Genomic DNA, 18933 nt, shown 5'->3' on the forward strand with positions numbered 1-18933 from the left:
TGTAACATTAAACGTTTATTACTCAGCACCCAGTGCCTGCAAGTCTAGTTCTGCCATGTGACTGACGACACCATCAAAAATAATTTGACTAATAAGCCCCCCCCTTCTCCCTTCATGGCCGCCATTGGACAAGATATTGTTGGGGTCAAGAAAGACACTTCATCAATCCACATTGGACCCATAAATCCTATACACTATAGAGTTTCAAGAGGATGTGAATTGTGTATGTAATATACACCTAGCCTATCAGAGGGCAAGCTGGAGCTCTTCACAGACATTGTTTACACATGTCCAATCCTCTCAGATCTCTAAAAATGTTGGGCTGAGGGTTCCATCTGGGATAGCTGTTTAGTCACTGTCTAGTTTGTGGTGGACTAATCAGCAAGTTAGAACGTTCTGGCAATGGAAGAATTAAGCGGAAGTCATTAATGAAATAACTCTTGAGAATAATAGTGAAGCCACCACAACATCAGAGGTTCTCAAACCTCTCCTGGGGACCCCCAACCAGTCCCTGGGAGAGATTTGTGAAGGACTGCACTGGAGTGTTGAGTTAACATGGCTGACTACAACTGTGCACCAGAGAGAGCTAGGTATGACCTCTGGCACAGACTGTCATAATTACATCTATAAGCCTGTGGACTGGTATTATCTCTGGATCCCCATGAAGGACGTTTAAATTCATCTGAGGTAAGGGACTTCACATACACCCGTGGATTAGTACAGGTGTAGCCTCATCCATTGCTTCAGCCAATGACAATCTGTTCCTCTGTGGCCTAGTGGGAGGGTCCTGGTCATTGAGTCCCCATGATCCCCCTGTCCCACCCCAGATCTACACCCCTAACCACCATTACTTGAGCACGGCTAGGCTAACTTGGTGACCACTTGTTGCATCTCCGTAGGCTCTGGAGACTGACGTTCCCTGCAGCACATCTGTCAGGCTCCTGGGGTGGAAATGTACCTTTGGTACAGACTGAGGATGAGCCTCCCTGTCTAACCAAGGTCAGGCTCTAGCCTGGGGCTCTGGTTGTTATCGTTATCTTCAGTATGTTCACTACATCTTTGCGGACCGACAAACTTGTCGCACAGTATGTTACAGTAATCTCTAGTTTAAATAAAGCCATTTTAATTATACAAAAACTTGGGTTAAATAACATTTAAGTGTGGCACTTCATTGGGTGTTATGGCGATTACAGCCATAGAGTTAACTCTTCATCACTCATTGTGTCATTCATGGCCAGGAACCAGGAAGTACAGGCATGTAATAACATTGCTACAGCCATCACCCATGACCGTTGCTACGTATAGAAGAGGCAGGAAGTGTTGCTAGGTAGTGGCAGGATGTGCCGTCAGGAAAAGTAGATCAGCCTGTTCTGTCAAAACTGAGGTCGGCCTGCTTCTCTGGCCTGGCTGAAACCTGGACGGTGGGGCGTCTCTATCTTAACTAGGGCCCCTTGTTACAGCAGCCAGGCCTGACCAGGTAGCTAGCCACACCCAGTAAACCACACACTAATTAAGATGCATGTTAGGTTAGAGAGATGTTATTATAATATCATCATCGTAACACAAGTCTTCAGTGTCATTTTCATTCAGTCAAGCAGGAAGTCCGGCCTGTGGTAGCCGAACAGGCTGAAGTCTCCTTGGTAACGGGCGTAAAGCCGCCTGACATCCCGCTTGCTGATTCCTGAGAAGTATTGCTCCACCTTGGTCTGATTGTAGCGGGTGATACCTGGGGGTATCGTTGGGTACGACACCAGGCGCTCAATCCCAGCTGCTTTGAGGATGTAAGGCGCGTCGAGTTCCAGAGTTTCATGGTGCCCTATGACGCTGTATTTGATGTCACATGGAGCGCAGAGTTCTGAGTACGTCACCCAGTGGATGACGTGCTCCCCGAACTGCCGGTCCATGTGTCGCCGACCGGACTCGTCGCCCAAATAACGGATGAAGTCCTCAAAGCGCAGGCCTGCGGTGGCCTTGTTATCGTTGTCGCGGTGACTCTTTCGGTACTTGCGGATGATGGCAGGCGCGATATCATGCTTGTACCAGGGCTCAAATCGTGGATTCTTCACAAACTTGTCCTTGAAGGCAGAGATTAACCGCTCAAATGGATCTCTCACAATGAAGAACTTGAAGTACGTGTCTAACCTGGCCACACACACACACACACACACACACACACACACAAATCAAAACAGAAAGCAGTGTGTCAATCCCATGGAAATAGAATGAACACAACGGAATCTGTGTGTAGGTCAGTGGGTTGGAAAAATCCAGATTTGAAATCATGAAAAACACTACCTACATAACCATTCAAAAGACTGGCTAGATGAAGTAATTATGGTGCAAGACCGGGGCTGTACCTTTCTTTGATCTCTGGATATGTCAGAGAGGAAAGTCGGGGCAGGCCGTTCTTTTCATGGTCATGAACCAGGTTCTCTGGGATCTCCTCCACAGTTGAGAAGACTCCTGAGAAGAACACTCCATTAATGTCCCTTTTGCCTGGCTTTCGAAACCAACAGATGATTACTTACACCATCTCTAACATCCCTGCCCTTGCCTGTTGACTCAAACTGTATTCTTCCATTGCTCTGTCATTCAGTGATAAGACAAGTTTGTGGATGTAGTGTTTGGCCTAGGGTGTGTGTAGGTAGCAAGCAACCTCTTCTAGTCACCAACAGTGCATAAAAGACCACTCAGAACTAGGAGTTCAAGACAACTGGGAGCTCAGGGGGAAACAAATTACTCAGACCTGGAAGAATTCAACACTGAAACTATAACATTATCCTAGAGATTCAATGTATCCGCCCAGAATATCACAGGAACAATTTCTCTCAGCCTGAGATTTTGCTTCAGAGTAATCAGTTTTCTTGAATTCGAAATCACAACCGCTCCCTCACCGTTGAGGACAATGAGGACCTTCTTCCATTGCGTGTTGCCCACTTTAGGGGTCTGGCAGAAAAGAATCTTGTGCTTGTCACACACAAAGATGCGGTCCAGGACAAATGTGTTGACTGAAGTGTGGGTGAGGTTCCTGAGGGACTCTTTTTGACACACGGATGAGAGGAGGTCCAGACGTCTTGTCTCCAGAGACTGCCAGTCTGTAGGATTGGACGCGGCGGAGGGACCTGCGGAGGGCTGACCACACACAAATCAATACACATCATTCAAGTAATAGATGATTCTGCTTCACTTCACCTCATACAGACACACACACACCTACCAGGTCTGATGACTTGGGAGTTCTTCTGTCTGATGTCTGTGCGGGAAGTGATTTGACGGTCTTAACCTCTGTTTGCGTCCAACTCTGCATTTCAGCCTTCTCCCCGTAGTCTGAATGACCAGACACCAAGAGGCAACAAGACAATTCCGCATGAATGAACATCGAACAGCATAGGTGTTATAGATCTCTGACGTTTATCCATAACAAACTGTAAAACAATTATATGGTTGTGCCATCAGCTGTTATGTAACTAACTCCAACGGATAAAGAACTAAAAAGCATAGTCAGCTAATACGGATAACGTACCATCTGTGGCCCTTGAGTTGAAATTAATTAACTTGCTGGCAAACATCAGGATGAGCAGCACCCAGCCGCAAGCCCCGATGAGCAGCCAATGGTGCCGCATCTTTTTGGGCATCACCCGTGGGCCATCAAAGTAGCAATAGTGCCTGCAGAAAACTGGGTTTTAGCAATGCCACAGTCGTTCTCACCAGACTCAACAACGATTAAGGAGAAAACTCCAAATAGTTACACAGTACACAAACACGGGTTCCGCAAGCAGAGTTGGTGTAATGCATATGCGATGTCAGGCACTTCGTGATATCTGCTATAGTAAATGTAAGTGACTGAGAGCTATCAAGCTAACCAGATAGCTATCAAGTTAACTCTATTTAGACTACCAGGGAGCTAAATGAGCTAAACCTAGCTATAGTACAGTACTGTATCCAGCGTTGTGCTGTAGTAGTAGCTAGCTGGCTCGCTAGCTGTGACTAGCTATGTAGCGCAAGTAAAACACTCAATTATAAACAAAATATGCTAATCATCAAATAAGCAACTACAGGCATTGTCAAAACCACTATCCGCGGGAATATTGGTTTTGACAATGCCTGGGAAATATCCACTTAGCTATCGCTAACTATCTGGCTAACTTCAGCTTGCCTAAAAGATAGCTAGATATTGAAGCTACCAAAGGCAATATGGCCATACATTTTACCCAGAGTAGTGTAGCAAGCAAGCTAGGCATCCTCCTCGTTATCTTTGACCTGATCAGAACAAGTGATACGTTTCCCAAGACACAGCCTATATGTCTTACCTGTTATATAGCTACTTGCAATTAATGCAATTGTAACGTCTGGTATGATGTCGGAGGACATGACCCATTATCCATGTTGATGAAATAATAGACTAATATCGCCTCCTAGCGAATTAACGATCGCAGTGCACGACGCAACATAGAACAAGTCTTCGTGGGCTGTTCTGTGCATAACAAAAATAAACGCCGCGAGCTACTCTCTTTATTGCTTTCACACACTGTTCTTTCACCTGGCATCCATTACAATCTTAGTTGTGTCTAATAAGAAGTATTGCTCTACATTATTTGCAATATATCTGGGTTTATAAACAAGTGTTCGCGTGCGTGATTCTGGGGTACCACGGTTATCAGCCAATCAGCATTCAAGATTCAAACCACGCAGTTTATAAGAGAAATACCAAGGGTCCGACATAATCACACCACTTTGTCACTTCTGTAGTTATGTTGGTTACCCGTCTATAAGCGCAAATAAAATATCCCGGGGGTGTTTGGTATGTTGCCGATCTAAAATGGCAAAGCGTGTCAGGCAGCCGTGTTATATTACACCACACCCCCTTATGCCCAATTGCTAAAGCAGACAATAATAGAGCGTACACCAGTGGTTCCCAACTACGGTCCTCAAGTACCCCCAACAGTACACATTTTCATTGTAGCCCCAGCCAAGCACAGCTGATTCAACTTGTCAACTAATTATCAGGCTCTCATTGAGTTGAAATGGGTGTGCTTATCCAGGGCTACAAAAAAATGTGTACTGTTGGGGGTACTCGAGGACCGGAGTTGGGAACCAATGGCGTACACTATACAATCATCAGTGATAACATGTCTCGACTAAAAGAAAATCAAAAGTGTACGCACACTCAACACAAGATGAGCTTGCATAGGCCAACCATCACGGCATCTTATATTCCACACAACGCAACATTCATGTGGATGCCATTTTTTTGCGTTGTCTGGAACACGTGTACTGACGGGATAAGCATTTTTGTACAAATTACACATACCGTAGACATGCCCTGTAAAATAAATATTAATCTTGAAGCTGGCTTTCATCCTGGCTCTGCTGTTACATGGTAGGGGTGTCTCATATCATGGATCTGTGAACTTTATCCCAAATGTACTTCATAGTCCAGATTGACAGCCAAGAGTGATCTTGTTTTCTTACAATTATCAAGAAGCTGAATGTGTCCTCATGATATACTTGGCTTATAGGCCATAGACACAGATCAGGATTCAACTAACAGGATGAAGGCCTGGACAATTGAGGCAGTAAAGCACTACTTACATTTTTGTCTCACCAGTTCATCTTTTGACCAATCAGACTGAACATTAAGATCTGAAATGATAGATCAAAATACCAATTTGTAGAAAAATATCTTAGATAAGCTGCCTGAATTAACTTGACTGAGTGGATGAAGCCCAAGACCGTAACGCAGGCAACTTCAGCCAGAGGGCAAAAACACTACTCTACCTGCTATTTAATTGCACTTAATTTTCCCAGGTCTTAATTAGATCCAGTTTAAAAAGGATGAACACCAGTCATTCACCCTTACAGAAGATAAACAAAATAATTGGTAAAGCACCGTCGATTACAAAAACCAAGTTAGCCTATTTATAAGATGTTGGACAAAAAAAATTGGACAAGATGTTGGACAAAAAACTATTTTCAGGGGCAACTGAGAGCCCAACAGGTCACAGCCAATTCAACGGGTCATAGCCAATTCAAAATACAAGTGCAACTTCCTCAGCCTTGTCATCCTGGTCTCTTCGTGGCCCCAATAACTTTCAAGCAGACAACCTCTTCCAAGCCGTCAAACACAGTCAGTTTATGCAGGCCTATTGTATTATTATATATTGTAATTAAGCCCATGTTCATGGAGTAGACCTCAAATATGACGATTACAGTTTAGATTAAGACAAAGACCAGACAAAACTCCTTTTACACATTTATTCCACAAGTGTTGAAGACAGATTTAATTCTCATCAACATTCACTGTCTGTAGACCTGTTGAAAAAAGAACAAAAATTTAACAGAAACGCCAGACAACATTTGGTACAAAAAAGCAAGAATTATCTACAACAATGAAATGCGTTTCAGTATGTGGCCTTTCTGGAGCCAACCTACATAGGCACATCTGGTATCAATTGACTCACCTTTGTAGGTGGTGACAGGGACGTAAGTGACCAGCGTGTACAGTTTATTTGGGGAGTCCTCATCCTCATTGCGCTTCCTGGACAATCGCACCCTCATTCTGTATGGCACGTTCCTGCGATAATGTAGGTGAATGTTAGCATTGAGAAACAGAAAACATTGTGCTGGTGCAACATCATGTCCACTACGTGTTCACAACCACCAGACATGGTTGTATTGGTTAATTAGGAGCGGGGTATACCCAAATGTGTCCTTCAGCACACCATAGATATTACACTTTTGTGTTTGACATGGGGGCTAAGCATCCTGACAAGTGATTCATTCAAAACATTTTGTCAACTGGTATCAAGCCAACACCTGCCGCTTTGGAAACCTATGCTCTTGGCTTTGGGCCAGGACACGCACTATTTGCTCTCGAAATTCTCCTTTGTATGAAACAGGTTAAAGCCTGTGAAAGTAGCGAACGTGCTGGCAACTTTTAAAACAGTACAAGAAGAATGTTTTCTTGTTCACATACAGGATACAATAAGGTTAAGTAAACAAAACATGGCCAGAACGTCTCCGATCTGTTGTCAGGGAAACAGGAACTAAAGTGGGTGGATGATGCCATCTAACAACGTGTTAGTTACAGAGGAGCAAGTCCTTCTGTAGAAAGGCCATTGACCAGAAGATTTCCGCTGTGGAAATTGCTTTAGTTTGGCACATCAGAAACATTTGTTCAGGAAGGAGCTTTTACAAACACCATTGGTTGGGAGAGAGATGGCTTGGAATGGACCGGCACAAACAGTACTGCAGCGGTGAGTATAAAACCCGTTGTGTTTTGAGTGATGATGGGCTTTGTCTGGGAGTACAAACATAGATGGCCTACAACAAAATAACTCGCTTACAAATAGAAAAATTCCTTTGTGTTGAAGGCAAATGCATGATGTTGCCAGTGCTTCCAAACACACAAATTATTTTTAATGATTGACACTGCACCACTGTGAAGGCCCACCCAAAATACGGATTGGTTCTCCTGCACATGCTATTATTCTCCAGTGTTTTTGTCTGCCCTACTCCAGAAACAAATCCACAAGGGACGCCCCCGGTCTCTTGTTGGGGTATCCCTTACCTGACGCCTTTGGTCCACACAGCCTTGTTCAGACGCGTGTCGATGCGTACATCAGGAGTTCCCATCTCCTTCATGGCAAACTTGCGGATCTCCTTGAGAGCGCGAGGAGCTCTTCTCTTGAAGCTCCTGTGGACGATAAAGGAGGAATGTTCTGATGAGAATCAGGCACACAGTATAACACAGGGCTGACCAACCCTGTTCCTGGGGATTTTCTGTCGTCCAAAAACAGGAGTGACTAACACGTTTTAGCTTTTAACAAGGCTAACTACTGGAATCAGGTGTGTTGAATTAGTGTTGTAAAGAAAACTTCCATGACTGTAGAGATCTCAGTAACTGTGATGGGAACCCCTAGGCTAAGACTTTATACATAAATATTAGGTCCAGCGAAGGTCTGTGATGTACATGGGTTTCTTGCAATCAAAAATGCTAAATATCCACACAATAAGCTATTGTAGGGATTTAAAAAAAACTATTTTAGTGCAGATGACATGCAAGTACTTTCGAGGACAGAGCCACACTGACATGATTAGTTTCTATTAGCAAAATATACATGAACATTACTCACACTCCATGGATGCGCTTATGGATGTTGACAGTGTACTCTCTAGTAACCACCTCATTGATGGCTGAGCGTCCCTTCTTTTTCTCTCCTTTCTTGGTAGGAGCCATCTGAAAGCGAAAACAGACAAGACAGGTTGAGAGGTGTTTCACTACATACTAGTTAGCTTTATTCGATACTGTAACATCAGACTTCCTAGCCAGCTATGCTTATTTCTAATTTTGGGAACCGTCTGGTGCGTACATACAATTAACTTCGCATTGAACTGGCGTTCCTTACAATTAATTCAGTGCTGCCTGTTGCGTATTTAACCAGTTACAAAACACTGTCTTTCTAATGAAAGTCTATTGATAAAACAGTTAGCCAACAAGCTAGAATGCTACTGGATCCCAGGTGTGTATGGCAACTGACGGTTTAACAATTTTTGTTAACAAAATGAATTCACGATTGATCCCAAACTGAAATCCGACTGACAAATAGGTTAAAAGCTATAGATTCGGACATGTAAAATATGTATTTCATGCATAAATACTGTAGGATGGAGTTAGATTGTATAAGGACTAACTATAAGCGAAACTCACTTCGGTGGGGAACTGTTGGAAAGGAGGGACCGGAAGAAGCGGCTGTTGTGTAATGGAAATCGGTCCGGCTGCATTTTGTCCGCAGAAACCAAGTACAGTTAATAAGGTTCCTAGTTGTTCGTTGCCCTGGTTACCACAGACGCTATACTGTGTCTGTATGTGGTTGAATAGTTACGACAAAACATTACAGCAGAGAACCTAAAAATTTTTGCAGATAACGCAGGCAAACGAAATGTTGAATTCAACTTGAATAAGACGCTTGCTATTAAGGATTGTGTCTCAATTTAGCTACTGTAAATCGAAATGTTTAATTCTGTTCGAATCAACCCCCCGATTGTGGAGTTCATCAACGTAAAAGCAGGGGAAGTTTACAATACCACGATCACGGTGACCAACACAGGAAGTACCGCGAAAAGAATGAGACTGCTGGAACCAAAGTCAAAGGTGAAATTCTCTCTACATTGCTACATGTCAGTTGCTTTTGTGTGTGATTAATGAACAACTCTTTCCTACTTATGCTTTTTATTTTATTTTTTTTACTTCCACTGGCCTGCGCTCTTATATTTTACATTTCTATCTCCAAGCTGTTCAAATTTAGGGTGACTAATACAGAAACTCCTATTGCTGCTGGACTGGCCCTTTGTGGTACTCTAGAATTCAGGCCTACTGAAGATGAGGAGATCCAGGACCGGCTGGTCCTTTTTCTGGAAGGCAAAGCCATGGACATACCAATTTCAGCGTATGTACTGATCAGCCGATTATGTTTACTGCTAGCATGGATGGATTTTCAGAACCAGGTTCAAAATTATTGGCACCCTTGATAAACCTAAGCCAAAAAGGCTGCATAAATTGAACAACACATGTCTATATTGTAATTTCACAACATGTGGAATGTGTTGTACATGGGTGGTTCAAGGGAATTAATCCAAACTCCTCATCTCCCAGATAATACATTTATACCCCCCAAAATAAAAGCATCAACATTTTGTTTTCAGTAATTTCTTCAACCTCCCCATGCAAACATGATGGTGCTAAGTCTTTTCTTATATTTTTAATGAGACTGGAGACCATATTACCCTTTTCAATTCATATCAACATGTTTTTAATGGGATCCAAGTCAAGAGACCATAAGGATCTATGTGAAATGTTGAGGTGGTGGTGTTCATTTCTTGCAGGTTCCCTCCTGCCTGTTCTCTCACCATTGAATCTCTTGTGGACTTCGGCTCTGTGACGGCAAACAGTCAGTTGGTCAGGAAAGAAGTGAAATTGACCAATCAGGGATCTGCAGCAGGTAGTCGTTTTCGATTAATTCATTGATTGACCATAATTATTAACTTTGTTTGACGGTTGCTCATGCTTTTGCTGAAGGAGCATTTCAGGTGCTGTGTGATGGGAACCCAACCATCGCTGTTTCTCCGACCAGTGGCATACTGCAGCCTGGCGCCACCCTGTGGCTGAGGGTAGATCTGTGCACTGACAAGCCCCGGAGTGTCCGCCTGGAGGCCCGGTAAGGATTACTGATCGCTTTCTCTAAGGGGTTGACTGATACTGAACATCATATAAAACCATTCACCTCATACCGCTTTCCTTTGGCTGCTTGTGTTGGTGCACCGATGCCTCTCTGTCTCTCTGTTTCATGCACACCCTTACTACTCTCTCAGAGTCAAACTGCAGAACAGGGAAGATGTGGCCCTGAGGATCCAAGCTGACGTTGTGGAGCAAAGCCTGGAGCTCCGGGACCTGGAGGCGAAGAGTCTCTCCTGCCTCCGCTTTGGCCCCACCTTCTTCGGGACGTCCAGGATGGAACGGGTGGTGCTGGTCAACAATGGGCCACAGGCCTGCGACTGGGTCGTGGTGCTGCAGGAACGAGCTCTGGGGACTGAAGTGGTACTCAGCTATGCACACACAGCGAAACGTGTTGACATCTTTTACACTGAAGTACAGTTACACTAAACAGCCTTTTTAGGTCCTCATCGTTAGGTAAAATATATTCTGTGTGTGTGTGCGCGTTTCTGTGCGTTCACTCAGGGGGTGGACCTTCAGAAAAGTGCCAACGCAGTGCTGTTGGACAGGAGTGTTGGTAACGGGGTCAGCCCTGTGGATCCCTGCACTGTGATCCAGTGTGTGCCCAACGAGGGAGAACTGAATCCTTATGGGAAGACCACTCTGTGGGTCTGCTTTAGTCCTGTCAGCGGAAGGTATTCTGACATCCTGTGTGTGTGTGTTTGTGTGTGTGTTTCTGTGTGTGTATTGATGTGGGTGGGCCTGTCTGTCTGTCTCCATCTCTGACCGTCTTTCTGTCTGTACTATGAAGCTATTCTAAATGATTCATGGGTGGTTTGAGGGAAGTGTTGGTTTCTTCAGAAGCAGCAGGGAAGAGCTGGGAAGCAGCAGGGCCACAGGACCCCACAGACAGGACTACTGTGTCTTCCTGAAGTTTGAGATGGTGGGAATTAAAGATGGCTTCCAGCACCAGCTGTGCTCAACTGTTCTAGCACATGATGGTAACGACAATATAGCCCTCACAATATACTGCAATGCTGTTAACCTCAATGTGATATACAGGGCTTTTTGTAAGTATCCATATTTATAATGCCAGACATTTGCTTTAACCTCATATTAATTGATTTCTAGCTCAAAGAGGTATTTTCCCCATGCTGACAGTGATCACTGTATTTAAAGCCATAAGGCACAAAGAGATGTGGTCTAAGGATGATCTACTACAGCTATAAACTTAACAATGCAATTTAACCTGTCAACAACCATAAAAAACCAATAAAAAGTAATAAATTAACACTTTTCCATCACCTTTTCCTCTTCCCCAAATTTCATGATGTATAATTTATGATTGTGGTTCTGCCTATATTTACATTGAGCTAATGTGCCCAATTGACCACAAGGAGTTGCTTGAGCGTGACAACGTAGCCCTGTTTGACAACCACCCTTCCACCCAAAGCACATTGTGCTGCCCTATTCTAAACCACTGATCAGTGTCTGTATGCTGTGGCCAGGATTTGAACAGCGCATCTGTTGTGCAAGGCAGACTTAAACCACTGCTTGTAGAAAAATCTTCTTTGACATACTGTTGGTGTGTGATCTCATATACCATAGCGTTTACCCGATCAGCATTTATGATATCCTTTTTACCGTTTTCTTAATTAAAGCCATTTTCTTGCAAAAAACACAGACATACATGTGTAAAACAGCTTTACTAGGCATATTACTATGACGCCAATGGCCCCTGACGTCTGACCCCGGACCTCCAACAGAACGCTGGGTAGAGTTGGCTGTGACGGGCACAGCCCTCCCCGTCTCCCTGGTGCCTAGCCCCGGCCACAGCTTCAGCTTCAAGAAGTGCCTGATGGGAGAGCGTGTGGACGTCTTGTGCATGCTTCGAAATCTATCCAATCTTCTTCCTGTCACCTTCAAGTTCAGAAAGATGGCCAACTTCAACAGTGAACCATCCAGTGGGACCATACCTGCAGGACAATGCCAGGTAAGTAACCAAGAGAGCACACTAACCCTGAGCCAGACTAAAGTAGTCAACTATACACAGTAGAGGTCCTCTGGCTTAGAGAAGTGCCCAAGACTATATAAGAAATAGGCTGTCATTTTCATCTGTGTTGTCTGTTGTAGGATGTAGTGCTGTCCTTCGCCCCCCACCAGATCGGGTCATTCAAGGTGAAGCAGGTACTGGAGGTGCTGGGTCACGTGGTGCACCTGGAGGCCTCCTCCGTCAAGCTCCGCCTTCACAGCTTTCACACCGTCACGCTGCACCTGAATGCCGTCTGCCAAGCACAGACCGCCACTATAACACCCAAACTCAACCCTGGTGAGTCCTGACATCACCGACTGCCACTATAACACCCAAACTCAACCCTGGTGAGTCCCGACATCACCGACAGCCACTATAACACCCAAACTCAACCCTGGTGAGTCCCGACATCACCGACAGCCACTATAACACCCAAACTCAACCCTGGTGAGTCCCGACATCACCGACAGCCACTATAACACCCAAACTCAACCCTGGTGAGTCCCGACATCACCGACAGCCACTATAACACCCAAACTCAACCCTGGTGAGTCCCGACATCACCGACTGCCACTATAACACCCACACTCAAACCTAGTGAGTCCCGACATCACTGACCCCCACTATAACACCCAAACTCAACCCTGGTGAGTCCCGACATCACCGACAGCCACTATAACACCCAAACTCAACCCTGGTGAGTCCCGACATCACCGACAGCCACTATAACACCCAAACTCAACCCTGGTGAGTCCCGACATCACCGACAGCCACTATAACACCCAAACTCAACCCTGGTGAGTCCCGACATCACCGACTGCCACTATAACACCCACACTCAAACCTAGTGAGTCCCGACATCACTGACCCCCACTATAACACCCAAACTCAACCCTGGTGAGTCCTGTCATCACCGACCGCCACTAAAACAAACAAATGCCTCGCTGCCCACAGTCAGCAACACATGTATAATCAATTAATAACTGTATACCATGAAGACAGAAGAAGAATGCTACTTTATTTAATGATTAAACAGTCAACTCAATGATCTCTGGCTGTATTTTGGTCTAAGACTTGGCCTCAGGAATGAGTCCTTAATGTTCTTGTGCTACAGTCCAGTCATTGTAATTGAAAATAAACATTCATTGCTTCCTTCATAAATGATAGGAATCACCCCAGCTGTAACCAATGAGACGGGCCAGTGTGCCCGGGTGCCCTCCAGTGAGTTGGGTCGGTGTGCAGGGCTGGTCCGGGCAGCTGTTCTCAGCGCCGCAAAGACCCGGCTCCACAACCACAGTCTCTACCAAGGCCACCGTAGGAGCAAGAGTTTGGATGCTAGCCAGCTGGAGCTACTGGCCTTTCCTAACGACCGAGCCTGCAGCCTCCGGCCTGCTTCTCCACACACCAAGTACAGGTACGGGTGCCGAAACAGCTCGCTTTTGTTCACAGTGCCATGCTGTCTTATGTTAGTACCTGTTTGTCAGTGCTTTTCATTGAGAAAAATGACAGTGTTATATTGGAGTGGGTGATTTGGCTTGAATTGACCTGGACCTTGGTGTCAGCCATCTACACCTGCACGACATACAACTCTTCTCCATCTTTCTCTCTCTCATCCTCCACCCAGGACCATCTTCACGGGCGTAGAGCGCTACCGCTACGTGGACCCTGACTTTGCCTTTACGGAGGAGGAGGAGCGGCAGAGACAGAGTCACAGAGATCACTACCTGACCTTCATTAGGAGCCTGCGGAAGACACGCCTACAGAGAAACAACAAGAGGTAGAACCGATGGTGATGTGTCTTCTGTCTGTTGTAGTCTTAGCAGCCACAACCAAACATGTGTCCTGGCCTGGGAGCACGGACCTTTAAACCCCCCCCCCTCGTCCAAGTTCCGTCCCGACCCCTCACCTTGACAAAAGCGTGCGTACGTTTCACAACAGAAGTGCTGTGCGTTGAACGCGGAGGTATGTTTGTTCTGTCAGGCTGCAAGGCGAGGTAGAGAACGACGTGGACATTGGAATCCGGCCGGCCGCTGGACTCCTCCCCCCCAAGCTGTCTCTGCACGATCTGGAGTCCATTCACAGCCAAGATGGGCGGGGCTTGGATTTGGGACAGAGCCAGCTCCCCTGCATGCTGGCTGCTGTGGAGACCAGGTCCGCTTACAGACAGGTAGGCCAGGTAAAGTTGATGCTGAGTGGCCTAGCATGGACCATTGGTCTGCTGCAGTGTGGGTTCAAATCTTGCCAACTGCTCCTTCAGCAGAAATCTTCCACCACTTTCCTGAGGAGGAAAGTCAGTCTTGTGACTCTCTTGTAACTCTGTGTTGTAACCTTTGAGCAGTTATCAATGTAATATTTGTGTTGATGTAGTACACGCCATTTAGCAGACAGTTTTATACAAAGTGACTACCAGTGGGAATTGTACCTGTAACCTCTGGCTTTGCATGTACCATGCTCTACCAACCGGGCCACACAGAACCTCCTGACTGTATTTTTCTGACTTCCCCATGTCCAGTTGAGCGAGGGCATCAACCCTGTGCCTACCACCAAGCAAGAGGTTTCTGACTGTGACCGCACGCTGACAGCTCAGCAGCTCCACCGAGTGGTCGTAGGTTAGAAACACACCTGCAGTGGCTGTGATTGTCAGTCAACCGACGATGTAATTGTCTTACAAACCAGGTGGTTTAAACCCTGAATGCGTATTGTCTCAAAGCCATGGTATATGAAAGTATATACCACAGGTATTCCCCTGTTTTCTTTTATTGGTTATGTTCTCATAGCGTTGTCAATAGGTTCTTAACAGCAATAAGGCACCTCTGGGCTTTGTGGTTTGTGGCCAATACACCTCAGGTAAAGACGGTATCCTAGTGCTCTTCATAGTGTTGTGCCTAAGAACAGCCCTTAGCTGTGATATAATGGCCGTATATCATGCCCACCTGCCAGAGATTATTCACGAAATTGAAACTTGCAATTTCGGTGTTTCACAGTTCCTCATCTCTATCTCCCTGCACTCCCCTCCCCTCCAGGACCCTCCTCTGTGGACTTTGGTGAGGTGTGTGTGGCCTCAGTGTGTGTGAGGAACCTGGACCTGGTGAACCACCTACAGGCGTGTGTGTGGGTACAGCTGGAGTTAGACCAGTGTCCAGAGCTGCAGCGGTCCAGCCCTCTGTCCCATGTCCTCCCACCTCTCTCCAGAGCCAGCCTGCCCCTCGTCTTCGAGAGCACCAACCCGGGACGCTTTCACAAGTCAGTGCTGGTTTGTCTGATGGCCTGTGTTGGCAGGAGCGAGTCAGAGACGGGTCAGGAACGGGTCAGGAATTGGTCTTCTCTAGCGCTATGTGTCCAGGGCAGCCAGTCGATGCACGTGTGCTTGTTGACCCGGCTGAATCTCCTCTTCCCAGGTTCGTCTCGTACACAGTGAACAGGCATCACCGGGGCCGCGTTCTGGTCCAGTCCCATGTGGTCCCTGTGGCCCTGCAGTTGTCCCAGAGCCAGGTGGTTCTGACCCCGTCCCCCAGTTACCTGGCTGAGTCGGGTTATCGCGGTACTGTGACCCTGGTGAATTCCAGGAACCACCCGGCTGACTTCACCTGGAGGCCCGTCGTCACGGAGACGGGGATCAGCTTCTCCATTCGCCCCGCCACAGGTACGCCAGACCAGGGGTTCAAACCTCAACCTATGGACCCCCAACATTTCTCTATCTAATATGGTCCAGAGTTGTTGTACTGGCTCACCTCATTCATCCAGTCAAAGGCCTCACTGAAGACACGTATGTATCAAGGCTGGTGCTCTCAAGAGCTGAATTCTTTTTTCAGACTCTCTCCATCTCCCCCTCTCTCTGTTTGTCTCTCTTTCTTTCTCTCTGCCAGGTATGGTGGAGGCGTACAGGGAGTTGGACTGTGAGGTAGTGTGGCATCCTTCATTCTTCTCCCCTCTGGAGGGTCTGTTTGATCTGGTGGTTCACCAAGGAAACACAGAACACCTGCAGTGTTTGGCCGTGGTGGGTGGATGTGAGCACCCTTGTGAGATTTGGAAAAGACTGGGACTATGTATAAAATATGTATGAATGTTGTCATTTCAAAATGGTGAAAACACTGCAAACACGATTAAAGGAAAACAGCAAATCTATGTTTTATCCTTGTAGTAGTTTGTTTTAAAATCCTAACCTTTTGAGTGTATAGACAAAATAAGAAAAAAATGCTTACGGCCCCAGCAGTTACAGAGGGCACTGTATGCAATGCCTGCATATGAGAGACAGTGTGTATGTTTCTGTGTATGTTGGTGTATTTGTCTGTTGATGCTGTTTTTAGCAAGGAATGACCCTTGAGGGAAATCTGAATGTGCTGGTCCATTTCCCTCCCGACAGCTTGGGTCGACCAGTGTCCATCTGGCTGAGAAGCACCTGGTGTTCAGATCAGTACCACTCAACCTGCCCTCTGTCAGGACCACCACACTGCAGAACACAGGACTCAATCACGCCTACTTCCAGGTTCTGGACGTGTACCCCCTGCCTGGCATGACGGTGACCCCCACAGCGGGTGTTGTTCCTGTGGGCGGGCAGGCCGAGATCCAGGTGCACCTGAATCCCAGAGCTGTCATGAAGTTTGACACCAGAGTGGAAGTGAGGGGAAACAAACATACCATACAGCCTCTACAGACATACCATACAGCCTCTACAAACGTACCATACAGACTCTACAAACATATCCAATAGACTCTGCAAACATACAATACAGTCTCTACAAACATACCATACAGCCGCTACATACCTACCATACAGCCGCTACATACCTACCATACAGCCTCTACAAACACACTATACAGCCGCTACAAACATACCATACAGCCGCTACATACCTACCATACAGCCTCTACAAACACACTATACAGCCGCTACAAACATACCATACAGCCGCTACATACCTACCATACAGCCTCTACAAACACACTATACAGCCGCTACAAACATACCATACAGCCGCTACAAACATACCATACAGCCTCTACAAACATACCATACAGTCTCTACAAATATACCATCAATTCTCTATAAACATAATACACAGGCTCTACAAACATACCATACAGCCTCTACAAACATACCCTAAAGACTCTGCAAACATACCATGCAGTCTCTATAAACATACCATACAGCCTCTACAAACAAACCATACAGTCTCTATAAACATATCATACAGCCTCTAGAAACATACCATACAGCCTCTACAAATATACCATAAAGTCTTTATAAACATAATACACAGGCTCTACAAACATACATTACAGCCTCTACAGACATACCATACAGCCTCTACAGACATACCATACAGCCTCTACAAATGTACCATACAGCTTCTACAAACATACCGTGAAACCTCTACAAATGTACCATACAGCCTCTACAAACATACTGTGTGTTTATGCTAAATAGCCAGTAGCATTACCTGTGATTACCCTCAGATGGTCATTGCCATGATGGATGTGCCAGCCTACCAAAGTGTCTGTGTGTGTTGCAGATAGCACTAAGGAACATGAAATCTCTGGAGCTACGAGTCGGAGGGTCAGTCGAACCTCCTCTGGTGGACATCAATATTGTGAGTTTTAAAATCCAAGTGTGTCTTTCAATCTGTCTTTGTGTGCAGCATGAGTTCTTATTTTGTGCGTGCTTGTGAGTCTGTGTGTGTGTGTGTCTATGAAAAACAGAAATTTGCAGACCATAACAGCCTGTCCTGATTATACTCTGTCAGTAACATGCCAAAGTAGTTGGCAATAAACCAACCATTCTGCTGAGTTGTGGAAAATAAACAATTCATCCCAATTCATCATTTCAGGAGCAGCAAAGTCAGCTGCTTCAGCTCTCATGTTTTTAAATGAATGGAAAAAGCTTTTTGAACAGAGGAAGATGAACATTGCCATGTTGCTCTGCCTTGAACTAAGGTGGTTCTCACAAACATGAACCAAATTTAAACAGTAGTCCTTTATTCCTGTTTTAAATGGGGAGTGTTTTTAATCAACATTTCCATGGTGTCCTTTGAGAGTGTCTCAGCCTTAGGTTAGGCTCTGGGACACGGGCCACACGTACAGTTTCCTTTCAACTGGGTTCCCTCTTTGCATTCTTTCAATTTCAGAGAGCAGCGATGTTCAATTTCTTAAGGCTGTTTTTGTTTTTGCCAGAGCCAGAAAACAATAAATGCAGCTCGTTCTGGAGAAACATTCAGACTTCATCCTTCTTTCAGAACCATGCCCGCATCTTCTTATTCTGTTCATCATCCTTTTAGAAATCCTTCCTGTTCCATGGGGTGCATTCTGGTTCCAGTCGTGGTGTTCCCTTCTGCCTGGCGAATAATTCCTCAGCGCAGGCCCGGGTCCAGTTTGACCTGTCAGAACACACAGACTTCACCATTCAATTCCCTGCAGACACTGCAGGTACATACTCCACTAATATCAGCCTCGTTCGTTTGATTTCCAGTGTAACTCAGTTGGCCATGGCAAAGTGCTTGCGTCTGGTCTCTGACTTCAGTGTAAATGTATGTGTTACAAAAAGATATGGAGGTGTGATGCTGAGACCCACCTGTTGTTGTATTGCAGGTAGAAAGCAAGAGCATTATTGGATTGACCTTTCAGGGCAGCAGACAGTTGAGTGTTGCCTGCTGTTCTCCCCCAAAGAGGTAAGGGCTCCTTCGTCCTACCA

At 45.7% G+C, this 18933-nt stretch overlaps 3 protein-coding genes across 5 annotated transcripts in view; 1 reads left to right on the top strand and 2 right to left on the bottom strand.

Moving 5' to 3' along the window:
* Positions 1–20: 20 nt before the first annotated feature.
* Positions 21–4823, bottom strand: chst10 (carbohydrate sulfotransferase 10). Of its 3 annotated transcripts, none has more exons than XM_010891098.4 (6): positions 4311–4823; positions 3524–3666; positions 3218–3327; positions 2895–3132; positions 2358–2463; positions 21–2142 (listed from the first exon to the last, which is right to left on the bottom strand). In XM_010891098.4, exons 2-6 carry the CDS (start codon positions 3633–3635, stop codon positions 1587–1589), a joined length of 1122 nt encoding a protein of 373 aa, XP_010889400.2. In that variant the 5' UTR covers positions 3636–3666; positions 4311–4823; the 3' UTR covers positions 21–1586. The 3 variants fall into 3 exon arrangements, with proteins under 3 accessions (XP_010889400.2, XP_010889401.2, XP_010889399.2); XM_010891099.3 differs by lacking the exon at positions 4311–4823 and adding an exon at positions 4212–4300; XM_010891097.4 differs by lacking the exon at positions 4311–4823 and adding an exon at positions 4205–4299.
* A 1417-nt stretch (positions 4824–6240) lies between these two features.
* Positions 6241–8784, bottom strand: LOC105022559 (60S ribosomal protein L31). Its single transcript, XM_010891100.4, has 5 exons — positions 8711–8784; positions 8136–8239; positions 7571–7696; positions 6462–6574; positions 6241–6312 (listed from the first exon to the last, which is right to left on the bottom strand). Exons 2-5 carry the CDS (start codon positions 8237–8239, stop codon positions 6281–6283), a joined length of 375 nt encoding a protein of 124 aa, XP_010889402.1. The 5' UTR covers positions 8711–8784; the 3' UTR covers positions 6241–6280.
* A 35-nt stretch (positions 8785–8819) lies between these two features.
* LOC105022575 (cilia- and flagella-associated protein 47) overlaps positions 8820–18933 on the top strand; it is a 42535-nt gene continuing 32421 nt past the window's right edge. Inside the window, exons 1-20 of the mRNA XM_034289695.1 lie at positions 8820–9154; positions 9295–9449; positions 9886–10001; positions 10079–10217; positions 10372–10597; positions 10739–10908; positions 11075–11214; positions 11980–12206; positions 12347–12542; positions 13413–13659; positions 13870–14022; positions 14226–14421; positions 14758–14854; positions 15269–15488; positions 15644–15888; positions 16112–16242; positions 16609–16863; positions 17759–17836; positions 18521–18668; positions 18831–18910. Of these exons, the coding sequence (XP_034145586.1) occupies positions 9014–9154; positions 9295–9449; positions 9886–10001; positions 10079–10217; positions 10372–10597; positions 10739–10908; positions 11075–11214; positions 11980–12206; positions 12347–12542; positions 13413–13659; positions 13870–14022; positions 14226–14421; positions 14758–14854; positions 15269–15488; positions 15644–15888; positions 16112–16242; positions 16609–16863; positions 17759–17836; positions 18521–18668; positions 18831–18910 (3360 nt within the window). The 5' untranslated portion in view covers positions 8820–9013. The remainder of the gene's footprint in view (positions 9155–9294; positions 9450–9885; positions 10002–10078; positions 10218–10371; positions 10598–10738; positions 10909–11074; positions 11215–11979; positions 12207–12346; positions 12543–13412; positions 13660–13869; positions 14023–14225; positions 14422–14757; positions 14855–15268; positions 15489–15643; positions 15889–16111; positions 16243–16608; positions 16864–17758; positions 17837–18520; positions 18669–18830; positions 18911–18933) is intronic.

The sequence above is a fragment of the Esox lucius genome, chromosome 22, assembly GCF_011004845.1.
Source record: "Esox lucius isolate fEsoLuc1 chromosome 22, fEsoLuc1.pri, whole genome shotgun sequence".
NCBI classification, from domain to species: domain Eukaryota; kingdom Metazoa; phylum Chordata; class Actinopteri; order Esociformes; family Esocidae; genus Esox; species Esox lucius.

What these genes read in the sequence shown, in the direction of transcription:
- chst10 (XM_010891097.4), bottom strand. An exon ending in CTCCCAAGTCATCAGACCTG is followed by an intron (nt 3,133 to 3,217) that starts GTAGGTGTGTGT and finishes GTGTGTGGTCAG; the next exon opens with CCCTCCGCAGGTCCCTCCGC. An exon ending in GGTCCTCATTGTCCTCAACG is followed by an intron (nt 2,464 to 2,894) that starts GTGAGGGAGCGG and finishes TGTTCTTCTCAG; the next exon opens with GAGTCTTCTCAACTGTGGAG.
- LOC105022559 (XM_010891100.4), bottom strand. Translation starts at nt 8,239, where the DNA reads ATGGCTCCTACCAAGAAAGGAGAGAAAAAGAAGGGACGCTCAGCCATC. An exon ending in GTGTGGACCAAAGGCGTCAG is followed by an intron (nt 6,575 to 7,570) that starts GTAAGGGATACC and finishes ACATTATCGCAG; the next exon opens with GAACGTGCCATACAGAATGA. An exon ending in CCCTGTCACCACCTACAAAG is followed by an intron (nt 6,313 to 6,461) that starts GTGAGTCAATTG and finishes TTTTTTCAACAG; the next exon opens with GTCTACAGACAGTGAATGTT.